Source organism: Artemia franciscana, chromosome 7 (assembly GCF_032884065.1).
Source record: "Artemia franciscana chromosome 7, ASM3288406v1, whole genome shotgun sequence".
Lineage (NCBI taxonomy): Eukaryota > Metazoa > Arthropoda > Branchiopoda > Anostraca > Artemiidae > Artemia > Artemia franciscana.
In genome coordinates this window covers 28,389,785-28,414,464 of record NC_088869.1, presented here as the reverse complement: position 1 = coordinate 28,414,464, position 24,680 = coordinate 28,389,785, and the positions used below count along the sequence as shown (strand labels likewise).

The following is a 24,680-nucleotide window of genomic DNA, read 5'->3' as shown; positions in this document are numbered from 1 at the left end:
ATACATTTTTCTCAGGGACCCTTTATTAGCTGAAGATTTTTTGTCCAAATTCGGATTCGACTGGGATTCCCCCTCAGTATGCTGTTTAATGTATGCTGTTTAACTGCAATTAGCTGTTTAATCGTATGCTGTTTAATAAATTTAAACATATTGTTTTTATGGCAAAGTTTTTAAGATAATTTTAATTGTATACTGAAAGTTAATGGTATCACAGCTCTTGTAAGACTATGAAAAGCCTTAAAGATTAGTTTGTTGTTGTGAGACTACATATTTACTTTTGACTCCAATATCAATATTCTTCTTTTTATACTCTCTTCTTCTTTAATGATTTAAGATCACGAAGAAGTTTAACGACGATTTCCTCAAGATGCAAGTGTTATTAATTTTCTTCAAGACGCAGGTGCTTGTTATGTAATTGGGAGTGTTTTCAAAGAGATACAGGTGTTTGTTACGTAACAGGGAATGTTTTCTTCGAAATTTCTTTTGTTCTTATGTTCAAAACCTATGAGGGCTAGGAAAAACTTTCAGATCCATATCAAAGCAAAATACAAACGTACACGTTTCGTACTAGTTAATTTGATATCTTAAAAATTTAAGGATGTAGGGAAAAACATTCAGGGCCCCCGCCAAAACATGATTTGTGTTGATGTTACATAATAGGAGTTGTTAGAGTACCAGATATTCTTCAAGACATTTCAAGGCACTTTTTAAGACATTTACAAGACGGTTTTTGTGAAGTTTTTCTTCAAGACATTTTTTCATGGCGCTTCAAGGAATTTCAAGATGTTTTTGAAGATATTTTTCCTAAAGACATTTTTCAAGACGTTTCAAGATTTTCCAAGACAATTTTGGCACATTTTTCTTCAAGGTATCTTTTAAGACATTTTTTAAGACATTTTTCTCAAGAGGTTTTTCTTCAAGATTTATTCGGTTCTTACGTAAAAGGGATTGTTCACCTGTGTTAAGGATGACGCATTCTCCTGTGACTTGTTTCTTTAGATCTCGTGGGGATCCCTGCTCGTTACTGACGAGGACACACATGTGGGGTGCCGCCACGTGTTTTTTTCAAACACGACGTTTTTCTTCAAAATGTCTTAAAAAATACTTTTTTTAGATTTCATTTTCTTCAAGATCTTTTTCCTCAAAGAGCCTTCATATATCAAAGATTTTTGTCCCCTTTAGCAATAGAAAGAGATTTCCCCTCAACAGAATGATGCACTAGACAGCTGGACCAAGGAAGCAATACTAATATTTTGATTCGGGGAATACTTTCTAATGGAAACGTTTCGGAAATTCTACGGATCGCGTCTTTCCTATGTCTATAATAATTGAGATACGGAGAAAGTAGATTAATGGAAATCACTCACATTTGACTCAAAACTGCTTGTTAGAGGGTTTTTTCAGATAATATTGGTGGTTGATCTTAGTAAATATTTTAGTAATAGAGTCAATTAGTAATTAGTTTAGTAATTAGTAATTTAGTAATTAGTAATAGAGATAAGAAAGCTCAAGGGCAATCATTAGAAAAATAAGGTATAGATCTGATTACGGATTGTTTCCCCATGGACACAATTATATGTTGCATGTTCAAGAGTCCGTAAACAGACTCTTGAATATATAAAATTGAATATATATATATATATATATATATATATATATATATATATATATATATATATATATATATATATATATATATATATATATATATATATATATATATATATATATATATATATATATATATATATATTTCTTGTTATATATATATTTCATTCCAAGATGATTTCTTGGTCTTTTGTGCACTTGATGTTGCAAGAGCTTTTGATTCGTGTATATTTTCGCAAGTTTTGCTTGATGCCCTTTTGAAAGGTACTGATGCTGGGGTAATTACCTGTTAAAGATACATGTATGGAAATCTGAAGGCTGGAATTAAAGATGGAAGTCAACTATTTCCGATTCCGAATGGTGTATGCCAAGGAGCTCTGACTTCTCCAGTTTTTTACATAATTGTGTTACCGGTGCTCAGGATAAGTTGAACTGTTCAAAGGGATATGGTTCTGATGGAATCCAAAAAGTCCCCACTACTATTACTTTCTAAGAATTTTAACCAACACGTTGGTTTACAGTATGTTTACTACTAGTACTACTTAAAACTCAATTTCCTAGTGAAATCATTTTGCACAATGATGCTTAAGTAGCAGGACACCTTTGTTAACGCTGAAAATTAAGAACAATGTAACAAGCAGGTGTACGTAATAGGTAAATAATCAATAACATTGTTGCATGCTAGCACGTGTTCGGGAACAGACCACAGCGTAGAATTGATTTCCCGAAACATATTATTGGGAATGATTTGTTGGCTCTGTTGTATAAGGCACCATTCCATTGAGGAAATCTCTGGTCTTACTTTCGATTCCTACAGCGAACAAAAACCTTTAATGAAGGATTATAAGGTTCCCTGAGGAAAATATCTTCAAAAAGAAAACAACTACACGTGTATTTAAATTTACATAGCTATTATGTAACACCTAGGTGTGCTCAATACGTCATCCTCAGTTACAACTGGAGGTTCCCCACTTGACTGATGGGTCCTGAAGAAACAAGTCAAGTCACGCGAGATTACGTCATCCTCAATTAATTTGCATAGGCAAACAATCTCTTATGACGTAACAACAAAGAAAAACCACCTAGTATCACATAACAAGCACCTTTGTCTTGAAGAAACTTAAAAAAGTGCTTGGACCGGGATTCGAAGGGATAGGGCTCTGATGGTTTCCAAGAAGTCCCCACTACTATTACTTTCTAAGAATTTTAACCAAGACGTTGGCTTACAGTATGTTTACTACTAGTACTACTTGCAACTCAATGCAGCACCAAGTCGCCTGAGGCCAACAAAGCTGCGCACGTTCCTCCTCGATCACAATCTATTTAAAGCCTCCTTCTTTACATCCCTCCCCATTTCCCTTGAGTCTTTCCTTACGATATCCTCGCACCCCATTCGTTGCATCCTGTTTTTATTTAAACCTAGACGGTTGGTCAACAGAGAGTCTATGGCGATATGTCGTCCTTCATCTTCAGAACGTGCCTTAGCCATCTAATTTTTTCTCATTGTAGCCCTAAAAAGTCTATGATCGGACCACATTTTCCTTACAGCTTTTTATTTAAGATGCAGTTAGTCAGTCGGGTACTCAAAACAATTCATAGGTAATATCTCTGGAAAATATCTAACAAATCCTCCTCATTTTTTTGAGCACCTACGCATCAGAAACGTACTTGACCACTGTAATATTCTAATCTTTGTTCGAAGACTTATCTTCCTATTCTTCCAAACTTCTTTCAATTGTGAAAAAACACCCAAGGCCTCGGCTATTCTGCCTTTAATATGTTCACTGTACCTACCATCATTACTAATTTTTACTACCTAAGTACGTGAAGCTGTCCCCTTGATCAGTCTTCTCGCTACTCAGTATTGTCTTCAATTATTCCTATTGTTAGCGACTTAGTCTTTTTAACATTAATTTGCAAACCTATTTTTACACATTGAATTTGCAAAAACTACAAAAGATCATTCATTTTGCTAATATTTCCACCTAACCATCAACATAATCTATTTCCAGGAGAGTTTTACTTTCCAATTTGATTCCATGTTCTCCCATTGTCTTTGCTGTGTCCCTTAGGACAAAGTTTATCAAAAGTATCCATGTAAATGGGGATAAAATGCAACCTGACTTAACTCCTGATTTAATGCGAAACAAGCTACTATGCTTTAGTAGCAGGGCACCTTTTTAACGTTGAAAATTAAGAACAATGTAACAAGCAGGTGTACGTAATAGATAAATAGTCAATAACATTGTTGCATGCTAGAACGTGCTCGGGAACAGACCACGGCGTAGAATTGATTTCCCGAAACATATTATTAGGAATGATTTGTTGGCTCTGTTGTATAAGGCACCATTCCATTGAGGAAATCTCTGGTCTTACGTTCGATTCCTACAGCGAACAAAAACCTTTAATGAAGGATTATAAGGTTCCCTGAGGAAAACATCTTCAAGAAAAAAAAAACAACTACACGTGTATTGTCCTGTGGTGGCGCAGTGGATTTGACCTTAGCTTGGTAATACGGGACCCAGAGATCGAATCACGCTGCAGGAATACACTGCAGGGCCGACGCAGGGACCATAGTAGTCAAGAAGCGTCGTTAATTCTTAAATAAATAAAATAAACTACACGTGTATTTAAATTTACATAGCTATTATGTAACACCTAGATGTGTTCAATACGTCATCCTCAGTTACAACTGGAGGTTCCCCCTTGACTGATGGGTCCTGAAGAAACAAGTCAAGTCACGCGAGATTACGTCATCCTCAAATAATTTGCATAGGCAAACAATCTCTTATGACGTAACAACAAAGAAAAACCACCCAGTATGACGTAACAAGTACCTTTGTCTTGAAGAAACTTAAAAAAAGTGCTTGGACTGGGATTTGAAGGGATAGGGCTCTGATGGATTCCAAGAAGTCCCCACTACTATTACTTTCTAAGAATTTTAACCAAGACGTTGGCTTACAGTATGTTTACTACTAGTACTACTTGCAACTCAATGCAGCACCAAGTCGCCTGAGGCCAACAAAGCTGCGCACGTTCCTCCTCGATCACAATCTATTTAAAGCATCCTTCTTTACACCCCCCCCATTTCCCTTGAGTCTTTCCTTACGACATCCCCGCACCCCATTCATTGCATCCTGCTTTTGTTTAAACCTAGACGGTTGGTCAACAGAGAGTCTATGGCGATATGTCGTCCATCATCTGCAGAACGTGCCTAAGCCATCTAATTTTTTTTCTCATTTTAGCCCTAAAAAGTCCATGATCGGACCACATTTTTCCTTTCAGCTTACTATTTACGATGCAGTTAGTCTGTCGGGTACCCAAAACAATTCATAGGCAATATCTCTGGAAAACGTCTAACAAATCCTCCTCATTTTTTGGGAGCACCTACGCATCAGAAACATACTTGACCACTGTAATATTCTAATCTTGGTTCGAAGACTTATCTTCCTATTCTTCCAAACTTCTTTCAATTGTGAAAAAACACCCTAGGCCGTGGCTATTCTGCCTTTAACATGTTCACTGTACCTACCATCATTACTAATTTTTACTACCTAAGTACGTGAAGCTGTCCCTTTGATCAGTCTTCTCGCTACTCAGTATCATCTTCAATTATTCCTAGTGTTAGCGACTTAGTCTTTTTAACATTAATTTGCAAACCTATTTTTACACATTGAATTCGCAAAACCTACAAAAGATCATTCATTTTGCTAATATTTCCACCTAATCATCAACATAATCTATGTCCAGGAGAGTTTTACTTTCCAATTTGATTCCATGTTCTCCCATTGTCTTTGCTGTGTGCCTTAGGACAAGGTTATCAAAAGGATCCGTGTAAATGGGGATAAAATGCAACCTGACTCGATTCCTGATTTAATACGAAACAAGCTACTAACCTTATTCCATACATTAAACGCAGCAATTGCTTATGTATATTCATCAGAACCTGACCGAAAAAGGCATCTTCTGCATGAGCATTTATGGCCCTAGCTGGGTCAAATATTAAAAAAGAAGACATTTTCTGAATCAAAGATGACATCTGCTTTATTTAGGATATAATTAAGGTTTTCTGCCATGCGTACATTCTGCTTTATTTGAGTAGTAGTGAAAATAAAAAAAAAAGATCACAGACATTGATTTACAATAATTCCAAGTTTTGAGTGTCTTCAAACAACTTCTTTTGAATTCTGAAAAAAAAATAAATAAATAATATTCAAGCAGCATTTTACTCATATTTACTGATCAAATAATGCACTGCCTTTTCATTTATGGATGGGTAAACAATAACTATACATGGAGAGACGCCCTATACTATGCAAAAAAAACTTTACAAAGTAATACCTGACTTAATCTCTCCTTTACACAAAGCCCAGAGATCAATGAGCTGTAAAAATTGCCACTTTTTCAGGCTTTGGCTGAAAAGTTTATTCCAAGGAAAAATTATCTCGCTAAGATATTTCTTATGATTATCACCAAAATTTTTTTCATTATTTTGCAAGGGCATAATTCTCTATGGGCAGGGGGGAGTGCAACTGCCCCGTCCCCCCAGATGAAATTTAGTTTCTTACAAAATATTGTCAAAACTAAGATAAACCTGCATAATTGAAGCATCAAAAGAAACAGATCAGTTTTTTTTAGTACATAATTACCTTTATGGTACTAAATGGCTTTTTTTTTAGTTTTTACTACGATTTTCACTTGATTCAGGAAAATTGGCTCCGACTTTGTCCCCCTCCAGGATTTTAACGAAATTACGCCACTGTTGTTTTGTCAGGTGCAAATGAGTATTAGAGCACTTAATCGCTGTAGACCTGTACGTCCAAAATGAAATTTCCTGGAAATAAGAAGTAGCATCTCATTATAGATAAAATATCAACTGAAAATAAATCATTTTCCTTGAAGCCAATTTGGCAAGCCCAATCTTCAAATATACTTAACTGTGCTACTCTACTAGGGGAACACAAATACTGTAAAACAAAAACAATTTAATATCTTCTCACAAAATGATTAGCTGCGGTACGGAGAAGCTCAAGCACAAGCCCTCTTGTATGGTCAGCAAAGAAGTGATGCAATAGTTCTTAAAAAAATTAAATAAAAACAAGTTTTTCAACTGAAAGCGAGGAGCAATGTAAAAATTTAAAACGAAAAGAAATTATAACATACATGAAGGGGGCTGCCCGCTCCTCAACACCTCGCTCTTTACGCTGAACTTTTTTAGCACTTTGAATAAAAACTTATTTTTCTAATTAAAGGACCATTGTGTTTCAGTCATCTTTAAAGAATTGAGACAAAATTCGAACTTTAGTGTAGAGAGCAAGGAATTGAGGAGGGGGCAGTCCCCTTCATATACGGAATATGTTCTGCTCGTTTTAATGTTGCTCCTTACTTTCAGTTGAGAAAACTTGTTTTTTAATTTAATTCCTGATCATTTTTTAAGTAATGCCAGGAAATCTGGGCCCACTTCCACGGAAAGATCACCCTCCACACAGAAAAATCCTCTAGACAATTCAACATCGGTGAAAATTTACACCGAACGATTACCCTTAACAACCCCAAGCGTAAAATTACGACGGAAAAGAGAAAGCAAGTCATATAAAAATAGTTTTGTATAGGAGTTCTGGCGGATTCCCTAAGTGTATAATTTCCCCTGACAAGCTTACCCCCTAGAAACTTCCCTCCCTATAAAAATTCTCCCGTGGAACTATTGGGCATGTTATTGTCCAAATACATAGTTATTGGGCCTGTCAGCTATGATTTACAAAAAGGGCTATCTCAAAATTTTTATCAAGCGAGTTTGGGAAAAATGGGGTGGGGAGGGGACTTAGTTTCCCTCTAATCTTTTTGATCATTTAAAAAGAGCCACTAGAACTTTTAATTTACGCTCAAATGAGCCCTCTCACGATTTTGTAGAACCAATGGGTCGATTCGATCATCCCTGACAAAAAACAACAACCAACAAATAAACATGCATCCGTGATCTTTCTTCTGGCAAAAATGCAAAATTCTGCATTTTTGCTGATAGGAGCTTTAAACCTCTATAATAGGGTTATTTGATGCGGTGAAACTCACGGTGTGATTTAAATTTAGATTATCTAACTTTTAGGGGGCGTTTTCTCCCTTTTATCGAAGATTAGGCAAACTTTTTCAAGCTCGTAGCCTTTGATGGGTAAAGTTAAACTTAATGAAATAAATATATATATATATATATATATATATATATATATATATCATGAAAAGAGAAATCACCAATGCAACAGCACAAACACACAAAAAAAAAAGAAAAAAAAAAGAGAGACAGAAGGAGAAAAGGAAGACTGTTTTCCTAGATTAGTGATTAATATAGACCAGCACTTGAATGAGGCCTCAACCCTATTCATCCATACAATCACATAGGTCAAACAGCATAGCCACACAGAATCAACCATAAAGAATAATCCATGGACAGGCAGTCATGTCGTCGATAAGTATAAGTCGTCATTTACCAAACAATAGAAAAAATAATATAGACAAATAATTCAGAGGCAACACCCAACATAAGGGCTCATCAGGAGAATACACTGGCCTATATAGGGTTTCGCCACTCTAAATTCTCTACCCAGCACAGTGTTGTATATACATATATATATATGTATATATATATATATATATATATATATATATATATATATATATATATATATATATATAATCTAATTTTTTTATATATATCCATGGGTATCGAAACTCCATCTTTTAGAGTTTCGTTTACTATTGGGCAGGGTCGTTACTTGCTTACTCCTTACTTACTTACCGGTACCTCGAACTGTTTGACCCTATTAAAAAAGCCACGGCTTTTTTCACTTTTTCAAAACAGTAGAAAAAGGCAAAAATGCCTCAAAACAGTCAGACAAGTGTACACTTCCACCAATGAAATAAATTCGATGAAACTACCACCAAACTCCTTATTTGTTAGACATGAAAAGAAAGGAGTTTGATGAAAGCTAGTCCCTCGATTGATAAAACTTTTATTCTAAGGTGAGGTATAAACAAACCTCTCCCCAGCTTTCTGGTTTTACAACTTTCTTATATTATTTGTTAGACTTTACTTTATTTCTTTTATTTTTGATTTATTGTTTTAGAGTATTCATAATTTTACCTATTTTTTATTTATTCAAAACGATATATTATAAAACAGTTCGTGGTAAAGAACTGTAAGTAAGGAGTCACTCGGTGCAATAGTAATCGATACATTAAAAACCAGAATTTTAATAAATAGATACATAATAATTGGCCTTTTCTGCTGATTCCAAACATATAAAATTCCTTAAATTTAATATGACTAATCAAAAGCTGCGAGCCTGATAAAATTTACCTGATTTTCTTAAAAGGAGAGAAACAACCCCAGAAAGTCAGGGAATCTTGAAAATCGCAACCATCAGATCCAGCGTATAAAAGAGCCCTACCCCTACTGTAAAGGATTGATGCTCTCATCTGTAAAAATGTAGAATCTTGTAGGTTTTACTAGAAGAAAGATCACGGATATTTTGTGTGTGTTTGTTTTTTTTTATTTTCTTTTCCCCAGGGATAATCTTGTCGAACCAATTGCCCTAGAAGATCGGTGTAGGACTCAACCGAACGGAAATTAAGAGTTCTAGTGTCCTTTTCGAGTAAGCAAAAAGCTTGGAGGGCAAACTTCCTGGCTGAAGGGTCATGAAACGCAGATCAGCAACGACGGTAGGGTCTGTAAAGCTGAACGCCGTATTATTTTTTTCTTGTACTTACTTTCGACGATTATCATCGAAATAAAACAGCGCCAGGAAATCGAAATTTCCTGGCTGAAAAAGATTCCCCTTTGAATATTTCACCGTTTACTATAATTGTCGAAGAGCTTACTTTAAAAGCCTTGGCTGTAGCAAAAGCACCTGTAAGAGTTAATGCTATTCCAATGCCAGTTACAACCCATCTAGTGATATCCAATGTAGCGATTACTTCATATACTTCAGTTTTGAGCAGATCCGCAGTAGCCTGATCAACGTCAGCACCCTGAAATATATATAGATGGTAAATATAGATATAGATGGTATAGATGGTAAAATATACATGATAAGACACCATGAGTAAATGACTATAATAAATTTTGGGAAAGTTCCATAACATTAAAAGAACAAGAAGATTATAAAAGAGATTACACTAGTTAGCCAAAGTACCAGGTTTTGTGCCAATTGGATTCCAGTGTAGCTGTATATTTATCATTGAATATTTGTATTCCAAATAATAATCTAGAATCCGCTTATTTACTTACATCATTAAGAAAATCCACTTCTCATTCCCAAAAATTATCAACTTACTGAAAACTAAGTTTGTATCATCAAATATATAAAGGCTTATTTTTAAAGAAAAGGCGATTGATAAGTAATTTACAGCCATTCAAAAACTTAATAGAACTAAGTCAAAGTTTGAATTTTATATTTTGCTTTTTCCTACAGCTTAAAACCTAACGATTGAAAGGTGAAAATGTGTAAGCGTGGAATTTGTGGGCCTAAAAACACAGCTCTGGATTACCTGGATTAGCTCTGTCAGTGGGTATAGTGAGACTGAGGTCTATTGACACATATAACATTTTAAATATTTTTTAAATATTTGACATACATTTTTGGACTCTGAATCATTGGGCGGCAATCCTCTCTAAAAGGGAGCCTTTGGTACCTGTTCGGTGCTCTTTTGTGCATCCTCAATATTTTCATTTGCAAGTGGAATAGATCGGTTTGCAGTTACAAAATAGCAATTTAAAAAAAGACATATTGAGAATAAATCGAAACAATTAATCTTTGGGATTAAACCGTTCCTATTATTTTTTTTGTTCTTTTGAAGCATCCATTCTGTTGTATGTTGTTAACATTTTTTTTGTCCAAATTTTCCTTTCTTGCTGTCTAAAATAATAGAGAAAATGGAAATTCAGACAAAAAGATTCCTATTTTAAGGTCATGAAATTACTCACTTATTTATCATAGGCGGTGTATCAGAGCTGCATACGCAAACAATGAAGCGGCTTTCTTGCATTATTTACTTATTTTTTCCTCAGGTCACTTCGTATGGCAGAAGTTGTCAGAAAAATTTCGGAGTATATTTAATTGAATAGTAAAAATCTTAATACCCATTTTAAGACTCTAAAGTGATTGAAGTGCAATCAGCCTCTCTCCCATGCCCTTCATAGTTTCCGCCCACCCAACCTTAATATAAATTTTTGGATAGACATTTTGTCCAAAATAGCAAAAGATCCAACAACTATGCGTCTTGGGGAATTATAATAAGTACCTATTATTTACACATAGGTCTTATTGTTGGGAGAGGAAGGTATGTTTGATCCTGGGTCTCCAAAAAAGACTGAGGGTATTAAGGTGAGGCTTTCAGGAAATGTTGGGAGTAAGTGGTACTAAATCAAAAACACTATGCATATGGAGGATGTAAAAAGGGGTATCTCCAATATCTTAGGAACGACTGCAAGTATCAAGTTGAAAGTTAGAGGGAGTGTTGAGGGGGAGCTAGAACTAAATCGAAATACACAATCTGCATTCTGGTTGTCAAAAGGCCTTATCAACGATATCTCAAAAAAAAAAATAAAGGTGTCACGTTAAAACTGTCCCGGAATCTTTAAGGGGAAGAGGTGTCACTAGCGAAAATGTTGGGGGGAGGGTGAATCAAATTTGCTGACTGGTCTGGGTGACTAGCCTGGAAAAATTATTTCATGTTTTGTTTTTTAACGACTGATCTTTCATTAATTTTACGCCAATTTACCTAATACAAAAATTTGAGCAAGTTAAATAATTGTTCTTTAATCTAGTATTTTACCGACACAATTTTTTTTACCGACTGTCTGAAAATATCAGTGGGAGGGAGTCTCCCTATCCCTATATGTGACATTCCTGTTAGGGGATGTTGAACTAAATCAAAATACCCAACGTTCATCCAGCTTCCCAAAATGGCGTATCTGCAAGATTTCAGGAGTGGCTAAGGGTATTAAGGTTAAAATTTCAAGGTATGTTGGAGGGACTATCGAACTAAATCAAAAGAAACAATGTAGTATATCCATATTGTCAACGAGCGTACTTGTAATACATCGGGAACAACTAAGGGTATTAAGTTGGGACTTCCCGGAATGTAGTAGAGGATGTGGAACTAAACCAAAAGACACACGGCTGTCAAAAGGGCATCTTTGCGATATCTGAGAAACAGCTGGGGGTATCAAGCTGTAACTTTCAAGGAGCATTAAAGGGGAGTTAGCACAAAATCAATAGACACGGTCTATATCCAGGTTGTTAAAAGGACATTTATGCAGTATCCAAGGAATGGCTACCGGTATTACACTAAAACTTCAAGGCCATGCTGAACAAAATCAAAAGAAACTACATGCATCTGTGTTTCCAAAAGGGCCTACATGCAATTTTTCAGGAACGGCGACGGATATGAATTTTTAAATTTAATAGAATGTTGAGCGGGATGTTCGACTAAGTCAAAAGACTCTATGTTTGTTAATGTTGTTAAAATGACGTATCTGCAGTATCTTAGGAGTTGCTGAGGGTATCAAGTTGAAACCGCCAGGGAATGTTCAGGGCATGTTGAATTAAACTAAAAGATACTTTGTGCATCCAGGTTTTAAAAAGGGTCACTGTGCAATATCACAAAACGGGTTGAGGTATCAAGCTGAAACTTTCAAGGAATGTTGAGAAGGATGCTGAACTAAATAAAAATACACTATTTGCATCCACGTTTTAACAAGCCGTATATAATATTCCAAGAGTGGCTGAGGGTTTTAACTTAATGTATTTATGTCATTCAAGGGGATTTTTAACTAAACCAGAAGAAACTAATTGCGTGCAGGTTGTCAAAAGGGTTTACGTGAAATATCTTAGAAACAGCTAAAGGTATTAAGTTGAAACTTTCAAGGAAGATTGAAGAAAATGTTAAGATAAACCAAAGACCCTGTCAGCATACAGGTTGTCAAAAGGGTGAATGTGCAACATTTCAGAAATGGCTAAAGGTATTAACTTGAAACTTTTGGAGAATGTTGAGGAGTATGGTGAGAAAATCGAAAGCACTATGTGCGTCCATGATGTCAAAAGGGCTTACATAAAATAATTTGGGAATGGCTAAGGGTATTTAATTGAAACTTTCAGGGAATGTTGAAGTGGATGTTGAAGTGAACTAAAAACGCTATATACATCCAGACTGTCAAAAAGGCGTATCTCAAATCTCTGAGGAAGAGCTAAGTGTGTCAAGTAGAGAGCGTGTCAACAGCTAAGCGTGTCAAGTAGAGAAATTTAGGGAAATTCTAAAGGATGTTGAAATAAACAAAAAAAAAAACTTTAGGCTAAGCATTCCGGTGGTCAAAAGGGTCTCTTTTTATTATATCAGGAACGCCCAATTATATTAAATTTAAAGCATCGGTAAATATTAAAGGGAATCTTGAACTAAAACAAGACACTCTCTGCGTGTTCAGATTGTCGAAAGGGCGTATCTACAATATCTTAGGTATAGGCATGGATTTGGGTCTAAGTTAAGGGTGTAAATTACCAGTTAAGGGACCCAGAAGAAAATTTGAGGAAGGATCGGACGGGAGATAAAGTAGATGTTCAATTTTGAAATGGGTGGACCAAGAGAGGGACATGTTTTTTTTCATGTTCATTTGCTAAAACTTTCCGCCCATGAAGACACCTCAATTACAGTTCTGAAAATTTGAGGAAGGGTCGGACGGGAGATAAAGTAGATATAATATTTTGAAATGGGAGGGGGGAACAAGAGAGGATCATATTTCTTTTATGTTCATTTCTCAAACATCATTATATATCAAACAATCAGTCTGCTCTCATTAGCTTTTTTTTGGTAGTTTTGGTTAATTTCTTTTTTGTTGATGTTGTGACGAATAAAAACACAATGTTCAAATAACAAAATGTTCAACCTGCTAAACCTACTCCTGTTTGTTTCAAGTTTGACTTGTTAATTCAATTGTAATTTGTGGCCATTTTTGGTCTCATTTATTCACTGATATTTGTACATTTTAAGTTTGAATTATCATTTTTCTTTCTTCTCGTCTTTGGTTTCAAGTAGCATTTCATTTTTCTTTGAAAAACTTCTTTTTTGGCAAAAGTCTTTTTAAAAATTGATAGTGAAAAAAATGGTAATACCGCAGAGCCAAAGTCAATCAGTCAAAATCAATCAGTCAGTCAAACTCAGTCAATTTTTAGGGTTTTCTCTCTATTAAGAAATGTCTGCTTTGTGGCTTTACACCTTTTAACTTGCCGAAGGTTAAAGCATCATCCCAACACTACCCGCTTATAAATCTATGACGTTATGAGACATATCAGGGAACACTCTGGTGAGTGATAATTCAAATATTGATTAGATTTAATTTGAATTCAAGAGTTTTCTTGAAACTAACCTCCTCTCGTCAAAAGAAAAGAAAGAAAAAACGGACACAGCTTATGGAATCTTATTAAATCAAACTGTCAAAAATAATTGACAATTAGTACAAAAACGCCTTACCTCCCGAACATACCTAAACTCTGAAGGTTGAATGATTCAAAACAAAACACATGTATATTCTATTCATACATATATATATATATATATATATATATATATATATATATATATATATATATATATATATATATATATATATTCTAACACACGTACATCCAATTATTTTACTTATGTTCATTAAATGTAGTTTCTTATCAAAAGTTCAATGGTAGTCGGATGAAACATAAGACTATTTTGAAAAGCGCAAGGAGGCAAAACTTCTTCTTCCTAACTGCAGTGCTGAGAATCGCATGTTCAGCAACCCGACGTAGCAATATCATCACAAGATGGTGAAAAGAGTGCTAGGAAGGACAAACGTAACCACCTTTAAAAGAAAGTGGAACTAGCTGAAGAAGTGCAAGAAGAGGGGGTTCGAAGACCGTAAACCGTTTAACCAATGAAATCATTGGGAGACACCAGAGTATGGAAAGTCCTGTACGAGACCCGAATTGACGTCTTGTAATAGATCCAGGAGATGTGAGCAAAGTCTGTGCAGACCATTTTCAGATGCATCTAGACCGTCCTCCTCCTCTAGAACCACCAACGCTCCATGATATACCTCTACCTAGCCTTCCAATCAACTTAGACCCTCCGGATATCACAGAGATTTGTATGGCAATAAAAAAATTGAAAATGGACGATCCCCTGGCAAAGAAAGGATCACAGCAGAAATGTTTAAAATGACTGTCATTCCTTGCATGACCTTCTGAATTAAATTCTTCAAGACAATTAGGGAGTCGGAAAAGTTGCCTAAAGATTGGACTAGAAGCACCCTGGTAAAATGTGTCAAATTAGAAGATGCCACAAAGTGTGTCTCCCTTCTTTTAATCCGAGTTGGTCGCTCTCGTAATTCACAACAAAATAAAACCACATCCTGACAAACACCTACGCGAGCAGCAACATGGCTTTTGTCAAAACTGCTTCTGTACTGATCTCACATTTGTCCTCAAATTGCTGCTTGAAGCAACCAATGAGGTGAGAAGGAAATTGTATCTTATGTTTATTGATTTTGAGAAAGTTTTTGACTCAGTAGATGAAGCAACACCCTGAAGAATACTCTCACATTATGGCATACGGAAAAAAAATCATTAAACTTATCATCGCTTTCTACAAAGATACAGAATGATGTTCACAAACTGGACAAGGGAATACGAGATATTTTAAAATAATGACTGGATTAAAGTAGGAATGTGTCCTCTCCCTCCCCCTACTGTTTATCCTTGTTGTTGGTTAAATCTTAAGTAGATGTGAGGGATATGGAATTGATATTACATAGCTGGCCAGACTTAGAGATCTCGATTTTGCTGACAACATAAGCCTTCTTGAAACTTGCAAACTGAGACTGCAGACCTTTATAAATAGTGTTAAAGATGCAGCAAAACAATTTGGACTAAAAATCAACAAAAATAAAACAAAACGCATGGCTACCAGTGAATTTCCTCTTGATATTAAATGCGGAGATGACCGAATAGAGCAGGTGCTTGAGTTCATACACCTGAGCAGTACAGTAAAAAACACTGGCTAAAACGCAAGAGAAGTCCAACTTAGGCTGGGACAAGTACACGGGGTGTTTAACCATCTCAGACGAGTTTGAAGATCTAAAAAAACTCTTTGAGACTAAAGCTACGACTGTTCCAAAGCAATGTTCTGTCAGTACTGCTTTACGGTTCTGAAACTTGACACAATAATTAGCAACAAGAGAAATAAATACAATCATTCGAAAACACTTGCCTCAGAAGAATCTCAAATATAAACTGGACCCAGAGGAAAAGAAATGACAGGATGGGCAGAGATCGCTTGCCAAACTCCATCCTCTTCTTGCAACCAGAAGGATCAACAAGATGAAGCCTTCCTAGAAACACCCAAAGGTGCTCACATAGAAGAGACTTGTCAAATATACATGCGTCCCTACAAACCGAATGAGAAGCCGTACTAGCTGTAGCACACCTTCGAGATGACTGGAGACTTTTCGTGGATGTTCTAGGCATCTCTGGAGGCACAGAAGGAACTAAGGTATAAGATTTCATCAAAAGTAGGCAATACAAGGCAATTTTCTTGATTTTAAGAAAATGGGTCAAAAATGCTAAAAGACGGTTCCAATCCTAAAGAAGATTACACTATTTATTTCAGCCTACCAAAGAACTGCTCACCAGAAGCTTCAACCATATAGAAAAAAGAAGAATTCCCTGAAAAATTCCCTCCCAGGAAATTTACTCTCTCAAAAAAAGATTCTCCCTATATAAATATACCTCAAGAACAACCCAGCCCCCCCCCCCAATCGAAAAATGTCTGTAAACTTCCCAATAACAAATACTTTAAGTAAATATGGGCAAATTTCATAACTTACAGGCGTCTCCCCACGGACTATGGGATTCATTTTACACCTAATGACATAGTTATTCGTTCTTTAAACTATACTGAGCGAAATCGCTATTGCAAAATTTGGATCAGCTAGCTTTGAGGAAAAAATGGGTGTGGGTGGGGGGCCATCTGCCCTCTGATCGTTTTTTCTATTAAATGGGCACTAGAAGTTTTAATTTTGTTCGAATGTACCCTCTCCCGGTCTTCTAGGCCCATTATCTCAATACAATCACTCCTGGGAAAAAAACCCAAATGAACAGGCATTCGTGATCTGTCTTCAGGCAAAAATAGCAAAATTCTACATTTTTGTATATAGGAATTTGAAACTTCTATAATAGGGTTCTCTGGTACTCTGATTATTATGGAGTGATTTCTATTAAGATTCCTTGACTTTTCGGGGATGTTTCTCCCCTATTTAAAACATCGCGCAATTTTTTTTCAAGCTTGTAACTTTTGATTAGTAGCACTAAACTTGATGAATTTTATATATTTGGAATCAGCATAATAAGCTGTTTCCTTTGATGTATCTACTAATATTAAAATTTATAGAGTTTCGGTTTCTATTGAGCCGAGTCGCTCGTTACTTACAGTTCGTTACCACAAACTGTTTGATCTATACTCGTAGAACATGCTTACACAAATATTAAATTGTTAGCCATTGTTCAAAATTTTTGGCTCATGGTAAGAGATTAAGACGCTTCAGCCCCAATCTTATCTAGACCCAAAATGTTCAAATTTAACATGATTTTGTGACAGTCAGAGACAATATGACGCTTTTTCTGTAGAAAAACCTTCATTTCTTAACCTGAGCCCTCTTGGAGATTTTTCATGAAGTAACAGGGGACGGGGAGAGGAGGAGGGTCTCTTGCAAGACCATCTTATCCAGTCAATAGGTCAATAATTGTAGAATATCTAGCTGGATCATTCGCATAGAAGTCTATTACACTTGAAGCTTTGGTCGAAAAGTTTTGTGCTAGAAAAGCTTGTTTTTTTTAAAATTTAATATCTGACCGTTTTTCAAATAATGCCAATAAATATCGCTTACCCCCTCCCTCACAAAAAACTCATGCCTGGAAACTTCATCCAGCGTGAAGTGCATCTTCCCTTCCCTCAAATTCCCTCAAGACAGTTCAATCATCGCTGAAAATCTCCCTCCCATAAAATTGCTTTCCGATGATTTTTTGTTCTTGAGTTTTGGTCAAAAATTGAAAACAGGAATACTAACCTCTCCTTTTTACTAAGAAAGAAGACTTCTCACCTCTTCAACCCACATTACTGGAAAGTAGTAATCCTTCTTCAAGCCTTGGTATGATGGAAAAGGATACGACTTCTTAACTCGTAAGTTAATCTGTATACGCTTTCTAGCCTTTAAAGGCACTGAAACAACCGGATCAAGGTCCAAGTAAGTTTCGTGTAACTCCTGAAAAAAAAAGAAAGCATAAATGATTAGCGTTTGAACTACTGCCATTCATTTGATAAAGATAACATGAATATCAATAACTAAAAACAACTCAAAGGAAAACCGTACCACCTATTTCAGCATGTCCAATAGTTACGTAATAAAGGTTCTGACCGTATAGGGAGCAAAAGGAAATAAATTTGGTGCCTTCTCAGAGAAAAATTAGTATATCAGCTTGATAAAGCCTCAGAAACCTAAAATCTATCTCCGTGGTTTAGTAAGAGTGGTTTTAAGGCTATCTGATACCTAGTGCTTAGTAGCATTTGTAATATTATGTAGCTCCCACTTAAAAAGTCCACTTGCAATCTGTGACCCTTTTCCATCGGAAAAACAGAAATTCTTTACCGAAAATATATAAAGAATAAGTTGCAATCTTTGGACCATAGTTCTCTGCTCGTGCCGTCGCAACATCACGGATAGCAATTCCTTTCAGCGGTAGTTGCAACCTAGGAAAGAGCGAACAACAGCCCATAGTAACCAAATGTTAAAAAAAGCGTTTTGAAGAAAACTGCATAGTGGAAAAAATTGTCATCTGACACTGATTCAGGAATGGTATCTATTATATCGGTTTGTCCTAAAAGTAAAAGTTTATTGTGAAAAGAAAGTCAGAGTGATTTCGAAAAAAGCCTGAAAACCCTCAAAAATGGCGTCAGATGAAGATGAAAAGGGTACCACTGAAATCATTATGGTCAAAAACAGCCCCCCTTCTTCAACAGTCCCTTTTCTTCAACAACAAGGAAAATCACTTTTTTGCATCGGTAGCACTGATCTGCCTCCAATTTTTTTCTCAGGCCTGGAGGGTTACCAGAACATAGAGAGATGCTTAATGGCTCAATCAGAAGCTATTGCTCACATATACGTGCTTTTTTTGCACGTATTTTAAATGGCAGTTCTTTGTCATTTCTCAAGGGGTGGCACTAGCAGGCTACCAGAACATTGTAGACAAAATTTTTATAGCTCATATCAAAGATATGACTTATGTCTACGTTCTTTTGATAAACGTCTGCAAGTTCCAAATGGCACTAAAAATGCCACTTTTGGTGCCATGTCTCAAGTAGAAAAGCTGGGGCTATTGGTTAAGAGAACTTTTAAGAGTTAAGTTTAATGGCTAATTTCAAAGCTATTTGTCATATCTGCATGCTTTTTTGTCGATTCTACCATTCGTAAGTGCGACGTACCACAGAAAACAGCACTTTTGGTGCCACTTCTTAAGCGATAAAGCTCTGAAGTACAAACCAGCCACTATAGTAAAAGTTATGTTCCAGAGCCCTTGACTGGAAGGTTATAAGAGTCCCTACCATACACTCCCCCTCCTAGCCCCCTTAGTAAGTTTCATAAATCGTCTCCTCATCAGTAAGGTACTGAAACATTAGCAGGCTACCATACCATCAAAGATAGATGTTTAATGGCTCCTTTAAAAGCTACTGCTTATATTTACTAGGTTTTTACAAATTCTACCATCTATTAGGTTTCACAGGTTTCAATGTTAACTAGTTTCTGGGGAGAATTTGCAATGAACTCTTCGTCATAGTTGAAGCATTAGCTGCAACCTTGGAAAGAGCGAATCACATCCCATAGTAACTAAAAGTTAAAAAACGTTAAAACGACCTTTTTTCTTCTTTTTTCCAGGCCTAGCGGGCTACTAGAAAACCATAGACAGATGCTTAAGAGCTCATTCAGAAGCTATTTCTCATATGTACGTGGTTTATATAAACTCCACCATCCGCAAATGCCATATAGTACGAAAAAAGGATGCCGTTTCTCAAGGGATGGGGCTAGCGGCCTACCACAACATCTTAGGTAGATTTTTAATAACTCGTATAAAATATAGTGCTCATATCTACGATCTTTCTATAAATTCCACAATCCGCAAGTTTCAAATGGTAATAAATATGGAACTTTTGGTGCTATGTCTCAAGTGGAAAAGTTGGGGTTGTGGGATACAAGAACTTCTAAGAGTGATGTTTAGTGGCTCATTTGGAAACCTTTTCTCATATCTACGTGCTTTTTATCAATTCCACCAATCGTAAGTGAGATATAGTACTGAAAATAACACTTTTGGTGCTACTTCTCAAGTGGAAAATCTTGGAAGTATAAAACGGTATCAATGTAATAATTATGGTTCTAAACCCTTAACTGGAGGTTTGCAAGAACACCTCCCGCATGTTCCTCCTACAGACCCCCTTAATAAGCTGCGCAATTAAAATCCTAGAAACAGAAACACCAATATGTGAAATGACATTATTAGAGGCGTGATTCTGTTAGTAAAGTGTACCATTGCAATAATTAAGGTCCATGGCCCTTAACTGGAAGTTTACAAGAACCCCTGACATATACTCCCTCTTTAGACCCTCTTAGTAAGTTTTACAAATCGCCTACACATCTTACAAGCGAAAGATTATTGTGAAAAAAAATTAACTAAAGCAAAAAACTTTTCAACTAAAATTCCACCAAAATTAAACTCGAATGATAGTTTGGAATCGATCCTTCAAACTTCACATTACGATTAAGTCTGTGTAGTTCTAACGACAGTAAATGAGGGGAGGGAAAGTTTTTGCTTCTGCTTAGGGTTTAAAGAAAAACACATTTTTTGGTCATTTCATCCGAAAAGGAAACAGATCTCTTTTGTTACTGTAGCTTTCTAGTTTCTGCTAGTCAGTAGGCGATTTATAAAGACCTGTCTTCATTATGGCTTTTTCAGGCGAAGTCGGCCGAGTAAAAACAACTTTTTGTTCATCGAAAAACAAACGTTCCTGAAGAACATGTATTGTTTTCTGAAGTATGGATAATGAACTTAATGTTATAGAACGAAAGTTTTTCGTAGCTGATAAGGTTGTCTGCAGTATTTTCTAGAGGTGTCTTATCTCCCCTAGCTTGGTGATAATTATAAATTATACTAGAAATAAGTTTTCAACCTGAACTAAGGAGTGACATTAAAACTTAAAATGAATATACATTATTTCGTATAAGTAAAAAAGATCCTGGTAGCGTTGTTTCTACATTCATGAAAGTCCAAAAAGAAAAAGAAACAAAAATGGGGTAAGAAGATAAGCGACAGCGAGAACCATAATGTGTCAACATTGAAAAATGATAGTTTGGGGTTTTGACATAGATAAGGTTGTCAATAGTTACCATGCCTTTGTAAAAAAAAATAAAGTTTAGGGGATATGTATTTCATAATGATAAAAGACAAGCCGGGTAAAAAGTCGACGTTCAACATTTTGTAAAAGTTCTAAGCAATGAAATAGCTATAAATAAAGACATTAGAGTTTATAAGGACGTTAGCCAAGAACCTGATACTGTTAAAAGCCTTTGTTAAAAAAAAACAAATGTTCGGCATTATGTTTTTCATAATGACAAACGACAAGCCAAGGCAAAGTTAATGGTCTAATAACAAAAAAGCGTAACATTCCAAAGGTGCTAATTTTAATTTCAGGTAATTTAAAATGCTTAAGGGATTGATTTATCAAAATAAAGCACAGATAAATGTGACGAGAAAACTAGTAAAAGTGAGAATCGCAGCAGCTAAAGAAAAAGGTATGGGACAAACGACAGCGGAAAATTTTGAACAGTGATCTGTGGTTCGAAACTGGGAGAGACGTATTTATTATCTATACCTATATCTATATATATATAGATATATATCTATATCTATATCTATAGATATAGATATACTTATCTATATCTATATAAACAAAAATGAACAATGTAATCTACGGTTGGAAAACAAGGTAGAATGATGACTGGCCACGAAAATGATCTAAATAGGTCAGGACTTGAAAAATGAATCCGAACTTTTCACAGGATTGATGTATCGAACCTGTGCTGAAGTCATGACATCAAGAAAAGGCTCAAATTGTCTGCAATTAGAAGACAAATGACAATGAGAATTCATCAATAGAAGACTGGAATGCGTATCATATGCAGTTGTGTATTAGAACACATTTAAAGACACAGTATATACAGTCTTCCATTGAACAGACATGAATCTTGTTTGGATGAATAACTAAAAATCCATCCATAGGCAAGGTTGGCAGTAACAGCTAAATTGTAGTTAAATCTCTTTGAAAAAGAAAAACTTATAATAAAAAAAATAAAAAAAACTCCTACATATACACATCATAAATGTAATAAAAAGATAACTTTCAAGTACAATGCCTTATAGACATGCATCGTTCTCTTTATTTATATTTGGAAAAGAAAAAAAAAGTGAGGGCTTCACTAAAATCATGATCTTTTTTTAAACTGGTCCCATGTTTCCTGCCAATTGTAGATTAATTTAATTGAAATTTTCACAAGAACCTGTTTTTTCCTTCTTACCTGTGTAGGACTAATCCCGTCAAAATCATTCAACAGCTCCAAAGAGGTAGTAGTATAAAAATGGGGTGTAGACATAACAACAGGGGCCCCAAACTGACACGACTCAAGGCCAAGAGTAGCACCTGGACATACTTCTGGATGATCAAGATCATGGCAGAAACACAAGTTTTCAGAATTATCAATTGGGCTAGCGAGTGCTGCTTGTGGTACAGTATATCTTCTAGTTTTAATTCCAAAGTGGGTAATATCACTGTTATATGTCATGTAAAGGGACCTAAAATAAGAGTAGCCACTTGGAAAAAGAAAACTATTGTGCAAAATTTGTAAAATGATAATTACTTTGCATATTAAATAAAACAAAAAATCACAATGAGTGAGACTAGTTCATTTGGCCCCTAAGGGGATTGGGATAGGCAGAGGATGAATATAGGATTTTGGACCCACCCCCTTCGACTTAAAATCGTACAGTGTCACAGTCATTCGAGCCCAATACAAACCGATTAAACCACTCAAGAAGTAGAATTCTTCTCAAACGCCTGAATGAAAGAATAAAAAATTATTATACAGAAATAGGACCTGTATGAATGCGTTTTCCAGACCAACCCATCTAAGAAAGTACCGGGTAGCATCCGCAAGAGGGCAAGATCATAGTCGCGCTTGCAGACCGATCTTAATCTTGAAATTTAAAAAAAGAAGTTTTTCCAAGGGAAGTAAAGAGCGAAGTTGGAACTTAGAACGGACAATTGTGTTGCGAGAGCAACCCTTTGGTTTTGTCCCGTTTTTTTTTCTTTTTCTTTCTATGCCGCCGATGTCGGCTTATTCCTGGAAACTAGTAAGGGTCTAACCTGTGCGGATTTTACGGAAAGTGTGGACCTCAGGCCAGATTGATGAATATGACATTACATTTTGGAAAGTTCCGCAGAACTCTTGCCTGGGGCCAAAAAGAATGGTTTTTGCTTGTCACCGAGCCAGAGACTGTGATTTCTTCTATATATTTTTCAACCATGCTGATTCTAATGAAACACTCTCCATTTTGATCTTAAACCATTTTCGAGGGGTTTCAGGTTTTCTTTCGAAATCACCATAAATTTCTTTTTGCAATGAACTTTTACTTTTAAGACGAACCGAAGTAATTGTTACCATTTCCGAATCAATGTCAGAGGGCTTTTTCACAACACGTTTTTTAATTTTTGGTTACTATGGGCTGTTGTTAGCTCTTTAATAGGTTGCAGCTACCGCTGCAACCATGATTAGTCAAACTTAATAAATTACAGTTGAAATTTGAGCAACGCCACGAGATTGCCATATTCGTATGATTTCATTTTTGTACAGAGGAAAGATTACGGTATGGCTCTTAGATTACAGCTTGAAATCAATCTTTATTGTATCGCAAATCCTAAATAGTTAACATTAAGATGTATATATGTTATGTATAAATGAATCAGTTTGTTGTTATTAATAAGACAATGTTCATGTTGACGATTTGAAAGATTTACTTTTATGTTCATTGTTCATGTTTGTTCATATCAAATAAATTATTTAATGAATTACTTGTTATTAATGCATTTTTTTGTCTGAACAAAAGTCTCTCATACTTTCATGAATTTAGAGGGGAGTGAAAATGAGGAATCTAAAATTTTTGGTCGGAATAGTTTTTATGATAATTCCAGTAAGGAACAAATATGTAAGAATTACAATGTGATTATTAATTACCTGCGAGCCAGAGGTACTAAAATATGTTTTGTCCCAATCATGGCTGATCTTCCCTATTCCTTAAGATGTCTAATACACATGATATAGAACATGCTCAAGAGTATATTTCTCCTAGAGTAAGTAAACTTGCTCTCACATATCGTTTCTTTATTATCAAACGGTTTGTGGTAACAAACTGTAAGGAAGGAGTATGTCGGCACAACACCAACCAAAACTCTAAAAAAGAAATTCTGATAAGAATGTGTGCGTCAAAAGGATTGGCTTGTTCTGCTGATTCCAAATATACAAGATTCGACAAGTTCGATCTTAACAACCAAAAGCTACGAGCTTGAGAAAAATTTTCTGATTTTTGAAAAAGGAGAAAATCATCCCTCCAAAAATAAGGTGATCTTAATGAATATCGTAACATCAGATCCAGCATAGCACAGAACCCCTGAAGAAAGATAACGGGTACATGTTTTTCCCAGGGGTGATCGCATTGAACCAATGGCTCTAGAACAAAAGACCGGGAGAGGGCTCATTCGAATGGAAATAAAAAGCTCTAGGGCCCTTTTTTAGTGAACAAAAAGATCGGAGGGCAACTAGCCCCCCTTCCGCACTCTTATTTTTCCCAAAAACATCCGATTAAAATTTTAAGTTAGCCATTCGATTCACAATAGTT

The 24,680-nt window shown here is 35.7% G+C and overlaps 1 protein-coding gene across 1 annotated transcript in view; it reads right to left on the bottom strand.

The window, feature by feature from the left end:
* Positions 1-5,634: 5,634 nt before the first annotated feature.
* LOC136029122 (lysosome membrane protein 2-like) overlaps positions 5,635-24,680 on the bottom strand; it is an 80,520-nt gene continuing 61,474 nt past the window's right edge. Inside the window, exons 7-10 of the mRNA XM_065707199.1 lie at positions 22,307-22,580; positions 17,786-17,947; positions 9,481-9,630; positions 5,635-5,795 (exon numbers count right to left, since the gene is read on the bottom strand). Coding sequence (XP_065563271.1) covers positions 5,775-5,795; positions 9,481-9,630; positions 17,786-17,947; positions 22,307-22,580 — 607 coding nt within the window. The 3' untranslated portion in view covers positions 5,635-5,774. The remainder of the gene's footprint in view (positions 5,796-9,480; positions 9,631-17,785; positions 17,948-22,306; positions 22,581-24,680) is intronic.